A 22,090-nucleotide genomic window follows, 5' to 3' on the forward strand; every position below is an offset into this window, starting at 1 on the left:
ATTGCTCTGCTGATTCCTGAGCACAAACCATTTAAAAAGCAAAACTCATGACTCATAACAACATGTGCCGGCTGAAAAACGAAGCTTGAAATCTATTCATGTTTTTTTTTTCTCTTTTTTTTTTAAAAGTCTGAGTCACGTATCGCTGTTTTCTGTGAATGTTTGAGCTGTACATGACCTGATTAGTACATTGAGCCTCCATGCATGAGGTAAATTTATAATATTCATATTTTTCTCCAAGCACTCTTTCATATTCAAAAGAATAACTGGGTGTAACAATACAAGAATACAGCGCTTATCAAACTTAAAGGGTTTTATTTCCTACGAGAAACTTCCTGTGCTGTTTTGTTTTTTCTCCTATGGGTGTGAAGTGATTGACTGGAGAGCAGCACGGTGTAATATTAACACACACTCACTCAGCTCTGAACGAGTGAATTAACAATAAAACAGAAAAGTTTGGTGGAAAGAAAAAAAAAAGTAATTTTCAAGTCAATTTAATTTTCAATTACAAATCCATTTTCAGGCACTAACTGGTTTCTCTAATGTTCTTATTTTGAAAGAGTCAGATCAGAAACATCAAGCAGAGCAACATGAATGAGAGCCACAAATATTTAATTATTCGCCTTTTTTTTTTCTTCTCTCTTTACTTTGACTAAATCTTGACAGGCTTTTTGTCCTTTGCTTTAAAAAGGGCACCAACACCAACTTCAAGAACTTTTCCAAACAACCCCACCGTCCCTCGGGGGCGACAGAGAGTTCAGAGCTGCAGCAACGGTTCAGAGGAAATGTCACAATAAGAGCGACTCCTCCAACCTGCACATGTGCCTCCAAACAACCACCTTCTTTCGGCTTTTTTATATCTTATTTTTTTAACAGTGACTGAGGGGGAAAAGCACAATACTGAAGCAATAATACTTCAATTCCCTGAGGGAGCTTCGTGAAATATTCAGTCAGAACATCCTCTCTGAGTTATCCTCATAACCAACCCAGTGGAAATAAGTCACCCAGAGTTCATCCCAGGGCCCTGAAACACGGAGCGGCACCGAGCTGTGGAGTCCCACTGTGGGAACGCCACTCGTTGCCCCGGCGCCAGCGGCCAGATGATCGCTGCTATTAAGTCAATGTCAGAATCTGAGTCTATGTGTTTTTGTTTTTTTCCCCCTTGTAATAAAAAAAAAATATTTTCTAAGCTTTAATCCTGTATCCACATGTTAAAGGGATAGTTCAACATTTTGGCAAATTGGCCCATTGCCATAATCCCTATCGTCATAGCAGTAGGTTCGTTACCTTTAATTGTCGGTGCAAGCTGTTTTTAGAACGGCGGAGCAGAGCCGCAAGCTGCTCAGAGCTACGCTACGGAGGCTAATGGGATTTCTTGGTTTCCCTCATCAAACTCATCAAATACACAATCCAACAACTCCAAAACGCTCTGGTGGACAAGTTGTGACCTGCACATTCACCACGCTATGAGATAATAACGGGAAGTTGTGAGACAGAGTTGTTCTAAAAATAGCTTGCACCGACAATTAAAGGTAACAAACCTACTCCTAAGAATATATGGATTGTGGGCCAATTTGCCAAATGTTGAACTATCCCTTTAACTGTTGTAACTGAGATCCAAGGACCTTCAAGTCCACTGTCCAAGTTTACTGTAGATAATCATACTTCTTCTATATAAAGATATCCAGGCTAAAACAACTGAGTTTCCTCACTTTCCAATGGATGAGTGTCATTTCCTTCACTGTGAGACATTCTCGTCCAATCAAACGCTGCAAAATTTAGCTTTATGACTTGTGCCAGTTTGTGTTGTAAATAAACACAGAATTGCAACGAGGTTGCCCTGCACGCTCCACCATCTGGTCTATTGATACTGAATAGTTTCATTGAGACCAGGTGTGTTTTGAGTTCCATTTGGAGGCAGATAATAAAAAATCTGAGAGTCCAAAAAAAGAAAGAAAGAAAACCTTCCTGTAAAACAAATTTAGATGTTTGATGACTCATCCTGCACTTGTCCTAATTTTGCATCCAATTAAAATCAGTTTCTACAATGTTTACGTTCCTGCTCCATCTTGGTGCTGTATCTACAGTACCAGCTATCAGCTCAAACATTATACAGTCTCACTCCAGAAACGTCTTCATCCATCATCCATACAGTATTATCATCTATGAATGAATGAATAGCATCATCATCTACCACGCTATTGGCTGCTGTAGATGTCAAACAAACAAAACACAAAAGTAATTTGCAGACATGGAGCGTCGAAACCCAGAGAAAAGGACAAGGAGAGAAGAGGACGGCAGGAAAAAGACAAAAGACAGAAGACATCAGATGAAGAGGAGAGAGGAGGAGGAGGTGAATCTGCAGAAAGAAATAAGCCTCTCCATCTGTCGCCATGCACATCGGCCAGTCTGCCGCCTGTCTGCTGCCAACCTGGCGGATGACTGAGCGTTTCAGTTTGTGTGATTAAGGAACATCCGAATCATAGATTGACTGGGAAAGATTTAACTTGTCATCATAAATATTCTGCAAATTATATAAAAATATGTATAAATATGTACCCGTGTCATGTATACTGTATATGCATAAGCCAAATAAAAAAACACAACACAACTTTTGGCTCAAGTTGTTGTCGTTTTTTTTGTTTGTTTGTTTTGCTGTAATAAATCCCATGACATCCTGTGTGTTACTCACGGCGACAGTGTGTGTGGTCGTGCCGGTAGGAGCCGGGCGGACAGGAAGCCAGGCAGCGGCCGCTGTCGGAGCTCAGCAGAGGCAGCTGGGAGCCGCAGGACTGGCACTCCCACCTGCTGGAACAGGTGGCACAGGATGACTGGCAGGCTGGAGGGGGGAGGAGAAGAGAAGAGAAGCCGGACGGTCAGTCGGTTCACATCAAACACTCACTCACTCACTTCCTGGTCCGCTCTGAGCTTTTAGAGCCTCGGCCGCAATCTGAAGGAACCTGTGTGGTTCATCAAAGGTGAAACTTTTCTACTAGGGGTGGGAGAAAAAATCTATTCACATAAGTATCGCAATATTTTTTTTTTAGATTTTCATTTTATTTTATGTTGTGCAATGTGCATTTGTTCGCCTTTTTTTTACATACAGAGAGTCCAGGTTTTGAAAAGGGTTTAAGTTCACTTTATAATGGAGTATGTTCATTTATAGGCTCCTACAGTATTTGTGTGCAGATAAATGTTAAAAGTGTCAGAAAGGTTTCAGAAGGCTGTTTTTTCTCTACTCTTTTATTTTTGCCTCTTTTATGCAGTCCAGGCTTTTGAAAAGAGAGTAAACATATACAGTATATTGCTGCTGAATAAATCTTAAAAACTGACTTACATGTGATGTGTATTTTTGGGGGGAAATATGGTTCCTGGAATAGTCTGTAGACAATAGCTGGGTTTCCATCCAAGTCGTATCGAATTTAAAAGCGGATTTTGTGAAAATGCGCAAAAAGCAAAGCGAATTTATACCCGTTTCCATTCATTAGTGTTTTGCGATTAGGAGGAGTGCACCGTGAGATTACGTCATAAGAGAGCGTGAATGTATCCAACAGTTGACACTCAGCTGACACTCAACATCATGGACAATTTACGTACTTTCCGGACTATAGACGCACCTGTATAATCCGCACCAGCTACATTTTAAAAGAAAATACATATATAGGCCGCACTTGAATATAAGCTGCAGGTTTTCATGTTGTAACATGAGATATTTACACAGAAAGACAGTAGGAACTGTGACAGTCCGCTCGCTTTTCCTCTGTTTTGGTTATGCTCCTCTCCTCCATGTGCATCTGTTTACATACGAAGCCGGTGAAAAATCAATAAGTTACATAACGATGTTACGGCGTGTGTTTGTGTAGTCTTAACCGTCATAAACAAAAGATTATGGGTTACGGAGCGCGTTTGTGTTGCGGTGCAGAGAGGAGAGCTGGGAGACCGGGGCGTCGCTGGGTGAAGTCCAGCAGCTTCACCCACAAACTCTGCCTCAATTCGCATAATCTGTTTCCATCACAAAAACTTGCATTTCCTTTATTCGATACGCTGACAAATCCACCCCCTCCAAGCGTATAAACTTTTATGCGCATTTACTGCCTTTATTCGAATTTCTGGCGTTTCCATTCAAGTATTTATGCGCATTTTCACAAAATGCGCATAAGAAAAGGTGGATGGAAACCCAACTAATCATAATCATTCGACTGTTTCATTGGTGTTAAAAATGCAGACTAAAAATCGAGAAAATCGGCAATGTCGTTGAATCGCAATTTAAATCGAATTGGCATCTAAAAAAAAATCATAGAAGAATCGAATCGGGAGAAAAGCATATCGTCCCAGCACCTATTTTCTACAGTTACAAACTTCTGAAACTCACTGAATGTAACACTTTTTTCCACAATGCCTGTGTAATGTATGATGTAGCATTTAGACTCAATGACAGACTCTGCCATCTCATCCCAATTTCTTTACCCACTCACGAATACAACACGAGAGGGAAACAACTTATAAAGGGAAAGAGACGGAAACTGAAATGTACAAGTCTTAGTGTCTGCATCTCTGTCTATTTTAAAAAAGAGATTAAAACAAAAACTGCTGCTGAAATATGTTTAAAATAAATCAAGCTCGGTTTGCTGTTTTTTTGTTTCATGTACCTGTACCTGATGAGTCATTATTGTGTTAAACCATATACTCTTTGTACTGGAATAGACTTAGATGGTTATTGTATTTCATAATATAGTGTATTGTTGTTTGGTGTCTCTGGGCCCCCATTCATAAGCTACAGAAGCTTCTGGGGTTTCCCTTTTTACAAGATCATGTCTGCTGTATATTATGAATTGAAAATGTATTTTGGATTTTAAAATGATTTGTAAAATAAAAACGAACCTTGAACTTAAACTAAACCTAAAGTCTCTGAGTAGTATCCTGACTGGGACACTGTTGGACCTGGTCCCAGAGGAAAACTCAAAACACATACACAAACCCATTTGAACCAGTTTTTTTGTGCAAATATTCAAAAAATATGATAAAAAAGAGAAGAAAAGAAAGAAAAAAGAAGACGTGACTTGAGTGAAGGCTGGATAAATATTCTCGTCATGACTAACAGAGCAGCTAATTACCCCCCCGGGACAATAAAGACGCATCATCTACCCGCTCACTGTAATTACATCATGGCCGCTTCCCCTTCTCTGTCAACACACACCATCTGATAGTTTTATCTTCTCTCTCTCTGTCTGTGTCTCTCTCTCTCATGTGTTTATGTTTCGTGCTTCCTGATGAGGAGATGCAGGTTTGCAGGTTGACGTGTTGGAGGAAGTCAAACTTTACAAAACACAAAAGCTGAAAAAAAAACATTCAGCTTCTCGTCTGTATCATCAAGTCTGACTGTTGAGTTTCTCATGTTAAAACTTTTTTTGCTTTTAAAAACTGGCTTAAACCTGTTTTATCTGCACCTGCTGCAACTTTGAGAGTAAATCAAGCTTTCACTGAGTTGAAAACGGAGAAATCTAAATAAAATGTTAAATAAAACACTACATTTTAATTAAATACATGAGTTTGGCAGGGAGGCACTGATGCAGTCTAATCTACTTACAGACATTTCCATAAACATAATCACGAACCCAGTGAACATGGTGACGGGACAGAACGTGTAATGAGGAGACTTCCAGCTGTTTTTTTCTGAAGATTACAGAATATAAAGTGACTAAATCTCCTCCTCTTAAAGGCTCTCAGCAGCCTCCCACTCAACGACGGGGGAGAGATTTCAGCGACGCCTCGTTGAGATGAAGATGGCGGCAACGATAGGGAGGAAGATCACGGACGGATCGGATTAGGGAGAAGACGGAAAGAAGAGGTGAGATCAGGAGGAAGTGTGCAGAAAGATGAACAACATCTGGATGGAGAGGGGAGACGATAAGAGCCGGAGCAAAATGATATATGAATATATACTCGTAATCATTCCCATTGACCAATACTCTCTACACCTGGGCAGATCCCAGCTGTGTCCAGATGTGCAGGTGGCATCTTGCTCTTGGAGAGTCCTGCTGCCGTAAACGGGACAGATTTGAGCCGTGGCTGTAAATACTGTATATGAGTGTGTGTATTTGAATTTGAATTTATTAAAGCAGTGGTTCTCAAACTTTTTCACATCAAGGACCCCTAAAATTACACAAATTAGACCACAGACCGACAAAATTTTGAAATACACAAATATTTGGACTGAGACTGAAGAATATTACTTTTTTAGTCAAAGTACGTTCAAATTAGGGCCAATGGCGTGGAATTTTGAAAATATATATAAAAACGTTGAAACATTTCTAGAAAAAAGTGGTAAAAAAAAATTCTCCTCCCAAAAAAAAGTTTTTAAAAAGTGGTAAGATTTCAAAAAAGAAAAGAAAAAAAAAACAGTTAAAAATTTTCGAGAAAAAAAATGGTAAGATTTCAAAAAAAAAAAAAAAAGTTTTAAAAAAATTCTAGCAAAAGTGGTAAAATGTCTAAAATAAAATTCCCCCCAAAATTTTTTATTTTAAATTCTCAAAAAAAGTGGTAAAATTTCAAGAAAAAGTTGCTCACCTACTCCCACACACCACCGCTACCCACATAAGTCTAACATACAGAATAGAGATATTGAATAACAAGGATCAATGATGTGAACATACTGTAAAAACATAGTAGGAATAACCAAAATGGAGAAAGAAAGAATAAATAATGAATTAATTAATTAATTAGAAACATGAGCAATTTGTTTTAAGATAGGAGTATAGTGACATCCTGAAACAATGAAAAGAGGTAACAGAACGCAAAAAAAGAGGGAGGTCATTCCAATCAGACGGGGCTTTATATTGGAATGACCTTTTACCAACCTCTTTCCAGTATCTAGGAACAAAGAAAAAAGGGAGGTCCATATGTCTGTAAGTGAGTATATGGCGAATTGTATGGAATCATAAGTTCTTTTAAATATGGAGGACAATGGAGATAAACACATTTGAAAAGGAACTGAAGCCAATGAGATTGCCTTCTTGATTTGGGTTGTAATCAGTTCAATGAATCACACATAAGACAATGATCTCAAAACAAATCTACATAAAAAATTAAATAATAAAGTCAGAGATTTAAGATGAGTGTCTGAAGTGTTTTGATAAACAATATCAGTCAACAAGTTTTAGTATCAGTTGTGATATTAATACTATACTATATACTGTGTGTATGTGCTTTATCCTTCAGTGTGGTTTGAGATGAACAAAGCTGATGATATAAATGGTTATAAATGTGATCAGTATTGGAAGTTTCTAATTAACATGGAGAGCAATTATCAAAAAGCTCATCAACACAGAATCAATAATTAACATCCTGTGATCAAAAAATTGAGTTGTCATGGAAATTGACCTCATGCAGAGTTAAAATCTCCCCAGTCGGCGTTTTGTTATTGCTGCAGGAGATGTCTTCAAAACAAAACAAGGTTTAATGAGAGTTTGATGAAGAGAGTTGAGATCGAAAACATATTAAACCGTCTTCTTGAAAGTTGAACATAATTGTTACATAATGTGGTTATCTGTACCAGTCTAATATCTACTAGCTTTATTCTATTGTGCCGTTGCTGAGGAAGCATCAAAGCTATTTTCAGACTTCCTGGTTAAGTAATATTATCATAACACTGAGTTAAGATGAACACACAGTCCACACATCCAAGCTTCACATTTCTATAAGTACAAGTGTGGAAACAATGTTAAGGATTCAGCTATAGGCTTCAGAGTTAATACCTTTATCTGTGTCTGTGATGGCCTTTTTACTGCGTGTGTCTGGGCATTTGGTGTTTACTGGCTTCATGAATGACTGTGGGCAGCGAACGCCCGGCTCAGAAGGAGAGAGAGAGCGGGTCGATGGGACGGGGGAATTGAATGCAGTGAAATGCTTAAGGAGATTACGGCTGTGGAGGGTCAGAGCCCGGTCAAGGTGCCACAGCTGGGTCGACAGACCAGATCGCAAACAGGAAAAGTAATACAACTACTACTACACACAAATACAAAGACTAAAACTCATGTGTAAGAGAGACGTACAGGTGGACGCAGGATCAATCCAGATGTTGCACTCTTGAACTTCAATGCGTGCGTTCAGAGCGGCGCTGCTGCACTTTGACTTTCCCAAATCTTTCCTTTTGTAAGGTCATTTTCTATATTGTTGAAACTTTCCATTTCTATTCTTATTTTATAGAAAGTTGTACAAGTTGTCGGCTAATGGAAGGATTTGGGTAAAGGAGGGGAAAAAAGTGCAGTGTAAAGGACACAGAGTGACCATTGTGGTCCTGCAGTGGGTCATTATGAACATGTAGAGACCTAAATGCATTGGGATTGATCAGTGGCTGTGTTTATCTTAAAGTTTATTCTGTGCATCGTTTTTGGTGTGTTCTGTTGACTAAACTAAGACTATTTGATGATGGTGTCCAGGTTTACATACACTAAGTAATATTTCTTTGCTCCTGATATTTTTGTTAAATGTAGAATTTTCAAAACACACAATTAGAAAAAAAATCCAAAATGTTAAGACAAAAATGTAAAAATGTCCTTCTGAAGTTCTAAATAAAATGTTTAAGACATTTCTTAAAAATGTAAAAATTAAAAAAAACAATTATATTTTCTAAATACCCCCCCCCCCCCAGAAAAAAAATGAAATGTCTGAATAAAATTTCAAAGAGATTTCTTTAAAATGTTCAAATTCACAAAAAATGAAAAAGATTTCTTTATAAACACAAAAAGAAAAAAAAATTGAAATGTCCAAATAAAATTTCAAAGAAATTTCTTAAAATTTAAATTCACAAAAAAAGTAAAATTTCCTTAATAAAATAAAAAATTAAATGTCCAAATAAAATAAAAATAAAAAATCTTTAAAGTTTTCTTTACTTAAAATATTTTTCATTCTTCTTTCTTTTTTTGGGGGGGTGAGGGGTGGGGGGGTAGACTATTCATTCAAGTGAAATGGAACGACAAAAGAGACACCTTTTAACAGTTCAGATTTGTTTGCAAAGAGTATTGTAAAAGTGAGATAACTATTATATAGTTATGCTATATAGTTATTGACAGTATTTAAAGGACAGTCCTACCTGCACACGTCCGTCCTTCGGCGTAGAAACCAGCCGGACAGACGGACAGACAGCGGCCGAGGTGGAGGACGGCCTTCGGGTCTCTGCAGCTCTCACAGTGGTCGGGGGTCCCCACACAGGACAGACAGTCTCCATGGCACTGGTCTGAAGGACACACACAACACAGGAAAAACTCAATATGTTGGGCACCTCTGGTCAAAATGTGGATACGAGATGGGAATAATAGATAATATATGCATGATATGCACGCACACACACATATTCTGACATTCAATTTCATGCTAATTTTATTCTATACGTCTGAGCAGCAGCAGCACAGCTGGACACAAGACATGAAGTTCCTCACTCCCTCAATGGCACATTTTAACATTTCATTTTATGCAAATTCTGTCTAACAGATTTGGCTCTGCACTGAAACTCAGTTAGCACAGGCAGCCAGATTTAACTATGCAACACACACATCCCAAATTAAGCACATTAAATTTTTTAACAAATGTCACCCAGCACATTTGGTTCCTCAGTCACTCTGTGTTAATGGGAGTTTCACTGTGCAAACTGGGACCAACTGGGAACATCTGAGAGGCTCCACTGGTGCATTTCATGATGAAGTGCCCACAGCAGCTCCCAGTTGGTCCACCACCACTTTACCAACACAAACACAAACCTGTGTCTTAGATTTGTCCTCAAACTGCACTTAAAAATTATTTTCACTCAGTAAACCAGCGCATAAAACAACATTTTCATTAACCATTTAAAAGCATCTTGAAGCTTAAAACCATTTATGACACAGAGGTCAAAAGGTCACAGCAACTTTACATAACTTTAATGCTTCTTCTGTAACAGCTAGTCACAATAAACTCCTGTTATTTCTCGTTCTTTATCCATGTTTTCGACATTTTTTTATGAATCTATTTTCCACAGTTCTGGCTCTGGAGTGGAGCGCTCCGATCCCTACAAAGCTAATTTTAGTGGTCACTTGTTAAAGTTAACGAGCATAAAAGAAGATAAAGATAATAATAATAACTTTATTTGCAAAGCTGTTTGCTAAACAGTGTTAGGAAGTGATTTCCATAATTGCGGCAGTTATAACCATAACACAATGAACTCCATAAGACAGTAGAAAAACAGCATCCAAAACAATAAAACCAAATCATATTATGTATCATAAATGTTATATAGTTATTGGACTTTCTATTAAAGTGAGTTTGACTGTGATGCACAGGGAGGGAGCTTCACAACTGAGGGTGGGTGCAGCAAATAAAATACGAAACACTCTCTTTTGCAATATTTTAAAGGGATAGTTCAACATTTTGACAAATTGGCCCATTGCCATAATCCCTATAGTCATAGCAGTAGGTTCGTTACCTTTAATTGTCGGTGCAAGCTATTTTTAGAACGGCGGAGCAGAGCCGCGAGCTGCTCAGAGCTACGCTACGGAGACTAATGGGATTTCTTGGTTTCCCTCATCAAACTCATCAAATACACAATCCAACAACTCCAAAACGCTCTGGTGGACAAGTTGTGACCTGCACATTCACCACACTATGAGATAATAACTAGGGCTGTCAAACGATTAATTTTTCTAATCGCGATTAATCACATTTTTTCCATAGTTAACTCGCGATTAATCTCTATTAAAAATATTATATATGGCGCTTTGGACTTTCAACACTCCAAAGTGTTATAATCTCTAGACAAACAACTTTTAGACCAGACCTAGTAGGCCTAGTACCTAATCATAACACATGATGCATGAAACTCACACAGAATTGAAACGAATTGCATCCAGTGGAAATTGCCCTTTACTTTGCTACTGGCCATGTGCATTTGTTGACAACAGAAGCCGTCAAAAAATCAATACATCGCCACGTGCATTTGTTGACAACCGACACCATCAAAAAAATCAATACATGGCCATGTGCATTTGTTGACAACAAAGCCGTCAAAAAATGAATGGATGGAGCTGTGGATATATGTTAGACTGTGTATATTTGTGTAGCAACCAACTTGAAGGTGCCTTACCGCCACCTACTGGACTGGAGGTCCCACACTGCAGTCCTCCAGTCCAGCAGACAGAGGACAAAATGGGCCGCGATTAACCGCGATTAAAAAATTTAATCGCGTTAATTTTTAAATTAATCTAATCGCGATTAACGCGTTAACTCTGACAGCCCTAATAATAACACAACGTTACCAGACAGAGTTGTTTTAGAGGGAAATACAGAGACTGCTTGATGAAAAACTGTCCCTGAAGGCAACACGCATCAGCGGTTTTGCATGAATTTACCTCTAAAACAACTCTGTCTGGTAACGTTCTGTTTTTGCATGACACTGTAAATAGGAGACTAAGCTGACTTGAGATGTAGTGACCTTACAATGACTCAGCAGAAACACGTCATTTATGTCATTAACTGAGCTACAGTCAACCTGTTTTCTCACATTTACCATGTGTTGCATTCACTGTTCTCTTGTGGAAGTGGAAGTGGAAGCTGAATGATTGGGTAAATTCAATTAGAGCTGTTTTTCCTCAGTGTTATTCCTGCGAGGTGTGGAGTCCTATTCATTTGAATTAATGGGTATTTATTGTGTAAAATGCTCCAGTTTTAGTGGAATGAGAAGCAGCAGCCGATGTGTGAAACAACATCACACTCCTCAAACATCGTGTGACACAGCCTCCTTCCTCCCATCGTCCCCGTCAGCAATCAGCGGCGGCGGTGACATTGACAACAACGGCGGCATGAGCAGCTGACGTATCTGGGATGCGGAGCGAGCGACCGCGTGCTGCGTCTTGTCAAACAATACGCGGGGAACGCTTTCACTTGATTGCACTGTGATTGCTCTATTCATTATTATGTGAATGCACAGAGTAAATAAACTCTGGTATATAGCTCGTAGTAAAAAATGTGACAGAGGGATCTGATTAACGTGACGGCTGCAGAACGAGATGGAGGGAGACGGAGAGTAGGAAAGACAGGAGAGAGAGAGAAAAGTGGAGAAAATGAAAAAGATGGAGGTGAGGCTTCAACTCTGATGGCCAATAAGAGCGTCAGTAAGGCAGAACATGCTGCTCTGAGTATCTCCATCTCCATTTTCTCACTCTGGTACCTCTCATCATCTTCTTTATCCTTTTACCGCTTCGTTTTTTATTCTCCCTCTGCCATTTTCTTTCCACCTGCACCAAATCATTCTCACTTTTTCTGACCTATACTTCTCATCCCACTGGCCCAAATCTGCTTTTTTTTTTTTTTTTTTTTAAGAGATGAGAGTAAGAGAGAGAGTGAGAAAAGCTGGAGAAGCCGAGTGAGAAAAGTGGGAGATTGAGACACTTTGCAGCGCTGCAGGTAAACACGTAGATACCTTGGTGTATTGGTAAATGCATTGGGATTGATCAGTGGCTGTGTTTATCTAAAGTTTATTCTGTGCATTGACTGTTCTGTTGACTAAACTAAGACTATTTGAAGATGGTGTCCAGGTTTACACTCCAGAGTAAAAGTAATATTTCTTTGCTCCTGATATTTTTGTGAAATGTAGGATTTTCAAAACACACAATGAGAAAAAAAATCTAAAATGTTAAGACAAAAATATAAAAATGTCCTTCTGAAGTTCTGAATAAAATTTCTAAGACATTTCTTAAAAATGTAAAAATAAAAAAAAATAAAAAGTGATATTTTCTAAATAATAATAATAATAATGAAAAAAAATTGAAATGCCTGAAAAAAAAATTAAAAGAGATTTCTTTAAAATGTTAAAATTCACAAAATATGTAAAATTTTCTCTCTAAAATCTAAAAGAAAAAAAAAGTTGAAATGTCTGAATAAAATTTCAAAGAAATTTCTTAAAAATGTTCAAATTCACTATAACATTTTTAAATTTTCTTAATAAAATCAAAAAGAAAAAAAAAAATATCTGTATAAAATAAAAAATCTTTAAAGTTTTCTTTACTTAAAATATTTCTTTTTTTTTGAGGGGGTGGGGGGGTAAACTATTCATTCAAGTGATGCAGTAAGGCAGAACATGCTGCTCTGAGTATCTCCATCTCCATTTTCTCACTCTGGTACCTCTCATCATCTTCTTTATCCTTTTACCGCTTCGTTTTGTCATTCTCCCTCTGCCATTTTCTTTCCACCTGCACCAAATCATTCTCACTTTTTCTGACCTTACTTCTCATCCCACTGGCCCAAATCTGCTTTTTTTTTTTTGAAGAGATGAGAGTAAGAGAGAGAGAGAGAAAAGCTGGAGAAGCCGAGTGAGAAAAGTGGGAGATTGAGACACTTTGCAGCGCTGCAGGTTCTGGCTCATTGACGAGCCTATTGGCTGTTACAAATATCACTCAAGTGTTTATGTGTCTGTCTGTCTGCTGCTGCGTTGAGCTTCGGCTGCTTCCTGATGTAGCAATCATCTGCATATGTTCTGCTCTCCGCCCGCTTCCTGCACTCGCATCATCCCTGAATATTAAACAGCGGGGAAACAAATGAGTTTTTTCTTTCGTACAAATCTCTCACCTGACTAGTTACAAGATCATTTCTTGTTTGCTTTGACAGCTGACAGTGAACCACAATTGGATTCTCCCACACACACACACACACACACACACACACACACACACACACAAACTCTCTCCCTCTCTCTCTCTCTCCAACACAAGCGCCGCCTCGACGCTCTCTCGCTCACTGTACTTTAATTTCCTCACCAGTGCAGCGAGCCAGAATCCCTGAAGCACAAAATTAAAAACTTGCAGCAGCAGCAGCGGCGTCGGCCGGCGCCCGCGATTAACGGGAGAAGTCGTATGAAAACAGCTGATCCAGAGGTGTGGAGGGTTAAAGGGATAGTTCACCCAAAATTCAAATTTCACTCATTATCTACTCACCCTCATGTCAACTAAGAGCTGTGAGAAGTTTCAGAGTCCTCTGAGTTACGGGGGGGTCCGCGCAGCAGTATTTGTCCATATAATGGTTGTCAATGGATACCAACTTTCTCCGTCCAAAAAGACACACCAAAAAACATCCAAATACCTCCATAGTGCTCGTCTGTAATGTCCCTCTTGTATTGAAGCCCCGACATGAGAAATTGTTCCGAAAAAAATTAAATAAGTCTATATTTCAAGCTTGTTTGTAGTGGAAGCTCCCAGTGTCTCAGTTCACTGCTCTTCCTGTGTCAGTGCAAATCTTGCGTGATTTGCACTGACCGGCAGAACAATTTCTCATGTCGGGGCTTCAATACAAGAGGGACATTACATACGAGCAGCATGGAGGTATTTGGATGTTTTTTGGTGTGTCTTTTTGGACGAAGAAAAGTGAGCACCATTCACAACCATTATATGGACAAATACTGCTGCGCGGACCCCCCCGTAACTCAGAGAAGGGACGGAGGACTCTGAAACTTATCCCAGCCCTTAGTCGACATGAGGGTGAGTAGATAATGAGTGAAATTTGAATTTTGGGTGAACTATCCCTTTAACAGCACCTGATTATATGACAACAACAACACAAAACCAAAAAAAAAAAAAGCTGCAGGTGTGTTGGCGTTTAGCAGCGACTCTCAACCAGCATCGTTAGGGGAAGGGAAGAGTTCGACTGTTAGTACAACCTTGACCTCCAGCTGAGCCTCGCTCCCCGCCGCCGCAACCGGAGCTCAGATTGACCAATTTACCAACTGCAGCCAACAACAGTTATACTACCAGTTCACCGTTTGGCTGCTGAGTCGTGGTCATTTCACACGCTGACTCCCCCCGACGACGAGCTCTCAGCTGCTGCCACCACCACCACACTCCGCATCATTAGTCTGCTCGTTTGAGACGGAGCAGCTCTGACTGGATCATCCATCCATCCACTGGTTAGACTGCTCATCCAGGCAGGAGAGAGGGGAGACGGAGCCAAACCCAGCTGACCAACACAAACACACACACACTCGTATTCCCACCTACAGGCAATTTGGAGTCACTTATTAACCCTCCAGGTTCTAACAAAAAATCTTGTCACCTAGAGTTTTTAACGGGCCTGAAAATACAAACCCAATCCAAGTGAGTTGAAGCTGGAGCCCAAGATAGTTCAACATTTTGGCAAATTGGCCCATTGCCATAATCCCTATAGTCATAGCAGTACAGTAGATTCGTTACCTTTAATTGTCGGTGCAAGCTATTTTTAGAACGGCGGAGCAGAGCCGCGAGCTGCTCAGAGCTACGCTACGGAGGCTCATGGGATTTCTTGGTTTCCCTCATCAAACTCATCAAATACACAATCCAACAACTCCACAACGCTCTGGTGGACAAGTTGTGACCTGCACATTCACCACGCTATGAGATAATAACAGAACGTTACCAGACAGAGTTGTTTTAGAGGTAAATGCAGAGACTGCTTGATGAAAAACTGTCCCCAACGGAAACGCGCATCAGCGGTTTTACATGAATTTCCCTCTAAAACAACTCTGTGTGGTAACGTTGTGTTATTATCTCATAGCGTGGTGAATGTGCAGGTCACAACTTGTCCACCAGAGCGTTTTGGAGTTGTTGTATTGTGTATTTGATGAGTTTGATGAGTGTTTTTGGGCCCAACATGTTAATGAAGTAGGTTCAAGTGAAAAAATAATTGTCAGATCATATAGATGAAGTTGTGCTGGAAAAAAAAGATACCAAACATGGGTATGGTGAACATTTTTTATGTGGTATATAAAAGGCAAAAATCAAAAGTATTCAAAAACGGTTTAAACCATGGGAGGAAGCTCCACATCCAAACTCCACCACACAGGGGGATCAAACCCAGGACCTTCTGGCCACTTAACAGGTTCAAATCCATTCAATTTGTCCAATAAACTGTTGATTAAACAGCAGCGACGACGCTTCAGAAAACTCCCTCCAGAGACTCGCGAGTGAAAGTCAAAGCAAAGAGCGAGCGGCCTTTCCTCAGAGGAAGATTTATTTATGAAGCTTGGTACCAGCAGCGCTAAGAACAAAGCAGGACTCCTCATGGGAGAGAGGGAAACGTCTGTTTAATGACACTTTTACCCACAGAGCAAAAATTTAAAACGACGTGTTGCAGTTTTCTTTTCTTCTTTTTTCTAGTTGTGGTTCGTTAAAGATTTTTGTACAAATGGAGAAACTATCGCAGCACTGCTTTTAAGTGTGGGCCGATGAGAAACTGTAGTGATGCAGAAACTGATGATTGTAAGATGAATCAACATTACAGCATCTGCAACTGTGGTAAATTCTGTCAAGTCACTGATTAAAAGAGTAGTGTTCACAGAAATCTGCATAAAACAAGCCGAGTCAGCTGTTCTTATGGAAAACAACTGCACAAAGTCGTTTTACTCTTCGATTTAGATTCATTCCTCATGTTTATGAGATTTACAACGTCAATAAAGAAATTATATTCTATTCTGTGTTGGAGAAATCAGTTTTAGTAAAATATTCAGTTTATGTCAAATTATGACATTTATAAAAGCTAATTATCATAAAGAATTCCCTAAACATCTCATAACAAGGCGAAGCCCCTGCATCAATCTACATATTGGTGTAAGATAATAAGACGTGTGTCAACAAAAGTGTCTCATTTTGGGTCAAAAACCCGTAAGGAGGCTCTCACAGTCCACACAGCTTTCTCCCATTGGGACCTGAACGCAGCACGGCTGGTGGAGAGGAGAGGGCTGCCGACCTGTGGGCCCGAGCGGACAACCATGATTAATAGGCTTATGGGAAGATTTACGGTTCAAGTTGGGAACGGAGGAGAAAGAGAGCATATGTGTTTCTTCCTCTTCTTTTTCTTTTTCCTCTCCTATTTTTAGCCACAAACTAAAACACAGCGAGGAAATCCAATTCTCAGTCAGGCAGGCGAAGCAGACGAAGTAGAGTAATGCAGAGTTATAACGAGTGAGAACACAGGTCTGTCTCCTGCATCGGGGTGTAAATGTAACGTAAAGTGGCTGAATCATGTTTAAATCATATTTATGCACATGAGAACACGGCGGCGGTGCATTATGAGGGTATGAGACACATCACTGACAAACACAGGAACACATGAGCTGTGACAGCTGCTGCACATGTGCGACGTAGTGTAATGTGTGAACGCAAAACATGGAAATCATAGAAACCATTCACTCCGACGAACATGATAATCACACAAACACACACATGTTCTGAGTGGGTGAACACAGAGAGAGAGAGAAAGAGACAGTTGATGGACAGCATTAAAGGGATAGTTCAACATTTTGGCAAATTGGCCCATTTCCATAATCCCTTTAGCTTTAGCAGTAGGTTCGTTACCTTTAATTGTTGGTGCAAGCTATTTTTAGAACGGCGGAGCAGAGCCGTGAGCTGCTCAGAGCTACGCTACGGAGGCTCATGGGATTTCTTGGTTTCCCTCATCAAACTCATCAAATACACAATCCAACAACTCCAAAACGCTCTGGTGGACAAGTTGTGACCTGCACATTCACCACGCTATGAGATAATAACAGAACATTACCAGACAGAGTTGTTTTAGAGGGAAATACATGCAAAACCAATGATGCGCGTTGCCTTCAGGGACAGTTTTTCATCAAGCAGTCTCTGTATTTACCTCTAAAACAACTCTGTAACGTTCTGTTATTATCTCATAGCGTGGTGAATGTGCAGGTCACAACTTGTCCACCAGAGCGTTTTGGAGTTGTTGGATTGTGTATTTGATGAGTTTGATGAGGGAAACCAAGAAATCCCATGAGCCTCCGTAGCGTAGCTCTGAGCAGCTCGCGGCTCTGCTCCGCCCTTCTAAAAATAGCTTGCACCGACAATTAAAGGTAACGAACCTACTGCTATGACTATAGGGATTATGGCAATGGGCCAATTTGCCAAAATGTTGAACTATCCCTTTAACTCAAATCTGTTTTAAACTGATGATAAAAGAGATTTATTGAAAAGCAGCCAAAGTGTTCCAGCTTCTAAAAATCTCAGAAATCAATTACTCTGTTCATCAGGAGCCCGTCGGCTAAGGCCAAAAGTTTAAGTATCGTAAAAAGACACAGAAAACACTATAATCTTTAAAAATTTTAAGAATTTATGATGTTTGGTGAGATTATTCTGTGTTTTATCTTCATAAATACACTGTCATGCAAAAATTTGCGCAGCCCTGGTCAAACTTCATCTTAATGTCTTAACAGTTCTTAAACTAAAACTGGAGCATTTTGTGCAGATAATACACAATAAATAGCCATTAATTCAAATGAATAAGACTCCACACCTCACAGGAATACACTGAGGAAACAGCTCTAATTGAATTTACCCAATCATTCACCTTCCACTTTGAAAGATAACAGTGAATGCAACACATGGTAAATGTGAGGGAAAGGGAAGGGGTCGACTGTAGCTCAGTTAATGACGTCATCACTGTTTCTGCTGAGTCATTGTAAGGTCACTACATCTCAAGTCAGCTCAAGTCTCCAATTTACTGTGTCATGCAAAAGTTTGGGCACGAAACTTCTGTTAATGTGAACAGTTCAGCGAGAGGAAGATTAAATGATCTCCACAAGTTAAACATGAAACTCTCTTTTTCAATTTTTTAAGCAATATCAGTGAATTATTTTTGTTTTCTACAGTTTTAGAGTGAAAAGCAGAAACAAAGCAGCAGCCTGCAGAAGAATGGGAAACCCAGGAGACTTGACCAAGGTATCAGACAAGATATTTACTATTTACACACTGTGATAGTTTCCAAAGGGGGGGCCTACTAGCTACTACTAACTATGCAGGGGGCCCAAACCTTTCTGTCATTTTGAAAACGTAAACGATGAAAATGAAAAATGTACATATATTGTTTAAAATGTAAAGGGAATGCGTCATCTCATATTTTATATCTTATCCCTGTTTTGTTCCTGTTAAATGAATGATTGATATGAAGACTAATATCAACTTGTTTAAATGCAATCAAATGTAAGGCGTAAAATGTAAGATTACTGCAAACACGATGTATTAAGATGTCTATTTGACTGTTGTGATATTGAATTGACATTGGCATCAGCTAATGGAGATCCTTTTAAATAAATAAATAAATCCGTAACTTCATTTCATCTTCCACTTGCTTGCTTGTAACTGTTCAGGTTAACAGAAGTTTTGACCAGAGGTGCCCAAACTTTTGCATGACACTGGCTGCTTTTCACCTCTGCGTCTATTATTAAAGCAGATATCAGTGGAATGTTTTTGTTAATATAAGTCCTAAATAGTCCTATTTTCCGTCAGCAATCACTTACATGAAGTATTTCAGCCTAAACACGAGTCTCTCCGTCACTCTGCTCTGCTGTAACCCGAGGAGAAAATTTTCCTTGTGGGATACAAGTGTTATCCAATGAGGGGAGAGAACGGCATGAAGGGCTGTGTGTGCAGCCAAGGGATGCGCGTGAATGTGGTGACGTAGCACGAGGACCAATTGATGCCTGACAAGGGCGGGGGCTGCTAACTCATGGTGCGTTCAAGGAAACTCGTACTTTGTGTTTTTCCTTCCTGTGAAGTCATACCAGTTCGATCTGGTACGAGTTCACGGGTCGGAAGTTACGAGTGGCCGTTATAGGGAACTTTCACAGACAACAGGACGGTAAAAACACGAGCTACGGGTTACCTGGAACGCTACCAAGTCGTAGTTGTGACTTGAAGCTGTAACTTACGGTTTCAAAAGCCGGCCTTGAACACAGCATTAGCCGAAACGGCCGTGCCGCTGTTATCTGCTTTAAATGAACTGAGGGGGTTTTAATGGTTTGAGTGACGCATCTGTCACATTCAAAATATAAAACCTTTATTTAGCCGGACGTGACGGTTAAAGAAACTTTGTTGCCATGAGTCAAATGTCAGAAATATCAACGGTGGCTCCAGCAGACAAACCACCGGCATCTCCGAATTATTTTCAGATCGTCCTCCTGTATGAAACAACAGGAGGCAGTGGGTCGTGTGTGTGTGTGTGTGTGTGTGTGTGTGCAGCAGGTTATTATGACCCTGGGTTATGTCCTGTTGCTAGGCAACATCAGTGGTTGTAGGCTAGTAATTACAATGGGAGCGAAGGGGAAAAGTCACAACAACACAACAACACAACACACAACAGAGACTGATACAGGAAGAGTGGCGTGTTCGATTCCCGACGTGCGACACCGGCAAGTTGATCACAGTCTTAAACTGTAACCATGACAACAGAGATCATCTAATGTCGAGGAAGTCCTCCTTGTGACCCAAATCACAAAATTAGTATTATTATTGTAACCATGGCGACGAAGGTATGCACTGCAGTGTATATGTTCGTTACTGTAACTACAGTGTGTTCACATGATTTCTTTACAAAAATAAACGGTCGGAGATATTATGGACATTACCACGGCACTGCTCGACCGTTTATTTTTGTAAAGAAATCATCACAACAAGCAAAAACACAAAGTTTATACTGTTTATACTGTACACTATATGAGTCCAGTGGTGTCTCGTAAGGATTCCAGTCATGTACCATGGATATCTGATTGTTTTCTGAGTGTTTGTTGTGGTTGAAAGAATTGCCCCATTAGGTTAGCGTTGTCGCTATCCCTAGCGCCGGGTAGCTATGGTGCAACTCAATTAAAACAATTAGGGGTCAAAAATGGCCGGGATTCTCCTTTAACATCACAAACGCCTACGCAAATAAGCTGCAATTGTCAGAAATTGAGATACTGGTATTTATAGTGTAAACAGGGATATGAATAACCAGGTTTCTCTATGTTCATGTAAACGCATACAGAACCATAGCCTGGTGTTTTGTTGATGTATTGAATGAAACATCTGAAACTCTGCAGTGAACACATCGGAGCCTCTTCTCATCGATCTGAAGTGATGTGTGTAGTTTGCAGAAGATCTTTGGTTCAATCTCTCGCCCCCTTCAGTGTATTTTATTTTTATTAATTGATGGTATTTCCTGTTGAGGAACAGGTGGGTTGAGCGGGGAAGTGGAGAAAGGTCACCACTGCAGTTACACCGTGTCATGGTAAAAGCTTATTTTCCATTCATTAATTGTTAAACAGGTGCATTTTCTGGCCATGGAAAATTGTCTGACAAAGTGAAAGTCATTTTTCATTTCATGGACCTTTAAGGCCTCAGGGAGGAGGGGGAGGAGGGTGAGGAGGAGAGAGGGGCTTGGGCGGGTGAGGAGCGGCATCGTGTTCAGAAAGTTTCACCATTTTTTTGTTTAACTACTTTTTCCAAAACTTCAAACGCTGCCTCCTTTGTTTGAAATAAATAAAACCTGGATCCAGAAATTCAAAAGCTCATCACAACACAGAGTTGGACTCTGACGGAAAAAAAAGAAAAAGAAAAAAAAAACTGAACGCACAGATGTGACGGGATGACACGTCCACCTTGAATTAGTCAGTCACTGTAACAATAAAGTTTTAAAAAAAAGGGTTTGACTCAAAAAAGCCAGAGTTAAAAGCAGCAGTGAGGATAGTTTACAGTGACTGTGTGTGTGTGTGTGTGTGTGTGTGTGTGTGTGTGTGTGTGTGTGTGTGTGGCTGCTCTGGTCTCTCCGTCCTCAGGCGACGCCACTGAAACACACACAGCAGCCTGGCCGACTGCTGCCACCGTCGCCGCTCTCCTTCCCCCCCCAAGGACAATTTGGATGTTGTCCTCTGACTGCCTGGCACATCTATAAACTCTCTCTGTCTCTGTGTTTATGAGGCTTCCTCTACTCCCCTCCTCCTCCCTCCTTCCTCCCCCCTCTCTCTCTCCCTCCCACTTCCTTCTTTATTTATCCAACCGGCTTCTGATTTACATTTGCAGTAATTTTAGCGTGTGACTAAAAGTGTATTTATACCCTGGTCGGTGGCATCTCTCCACACCTGAGCAGTAAAGTCACAAGCTGTCTGAGTGAGTAGGAGGAGGATGAATGATTTATTATCCCACCAATCAATCAAATGATCAGCATGATGAAGCCCCGCCCACCTGACCCACTTGAAGCTTGAATGTGACTATGTTAAGACTTCTATGTTTCTATATCAAGAGTGATGTTGCTGTATTATCATCATATATAAATA

The 22,090-nt window shown here is 40.0% G+C and overlaps 1 protein-coding gene across 2 annotated transcripts in view; it reads right to left on the minus strand.

Moving 5' to 3' along the window:
* Nucleotides 1-22,090, minus strand: part of fras1 (Fraser extracellular matrix complex subunit 1) — a 341,854-nt gene that overhangs the window by 195,760 nt on the left and 124,004 nt on the right. For both annotated transcript variants that reach the window (XM_085785897.1, XM_085785896.1), the window contains exons 12-13: nt 9,092-9,235; nt 2,693-2,839 (exon numbers count right to left, since the gene is read on the minus strand). In XM_085785897.1, the coding sequence (XP_085642023.1) occupies nt 2,693-2,839; nt 9,092-9,235 (291 nt within the window). The remainder of the gene's footprint in view (nt 1-2,692; nt 2,840-9,091; nt 9,236-22,090) is intronic.

Source organism: Trachurus japonicus, chromosome 9, assembly GCF_045865225.1.
Source record: "Trachurus japonicus isolate A0001 chromosome 9, Traja_1.0".
NCBI lineage: Eukaryota > Metazoa > Chordata > Actinopteri > Carangiformes > Carangidae > Trachurus > Trachurus japonicus.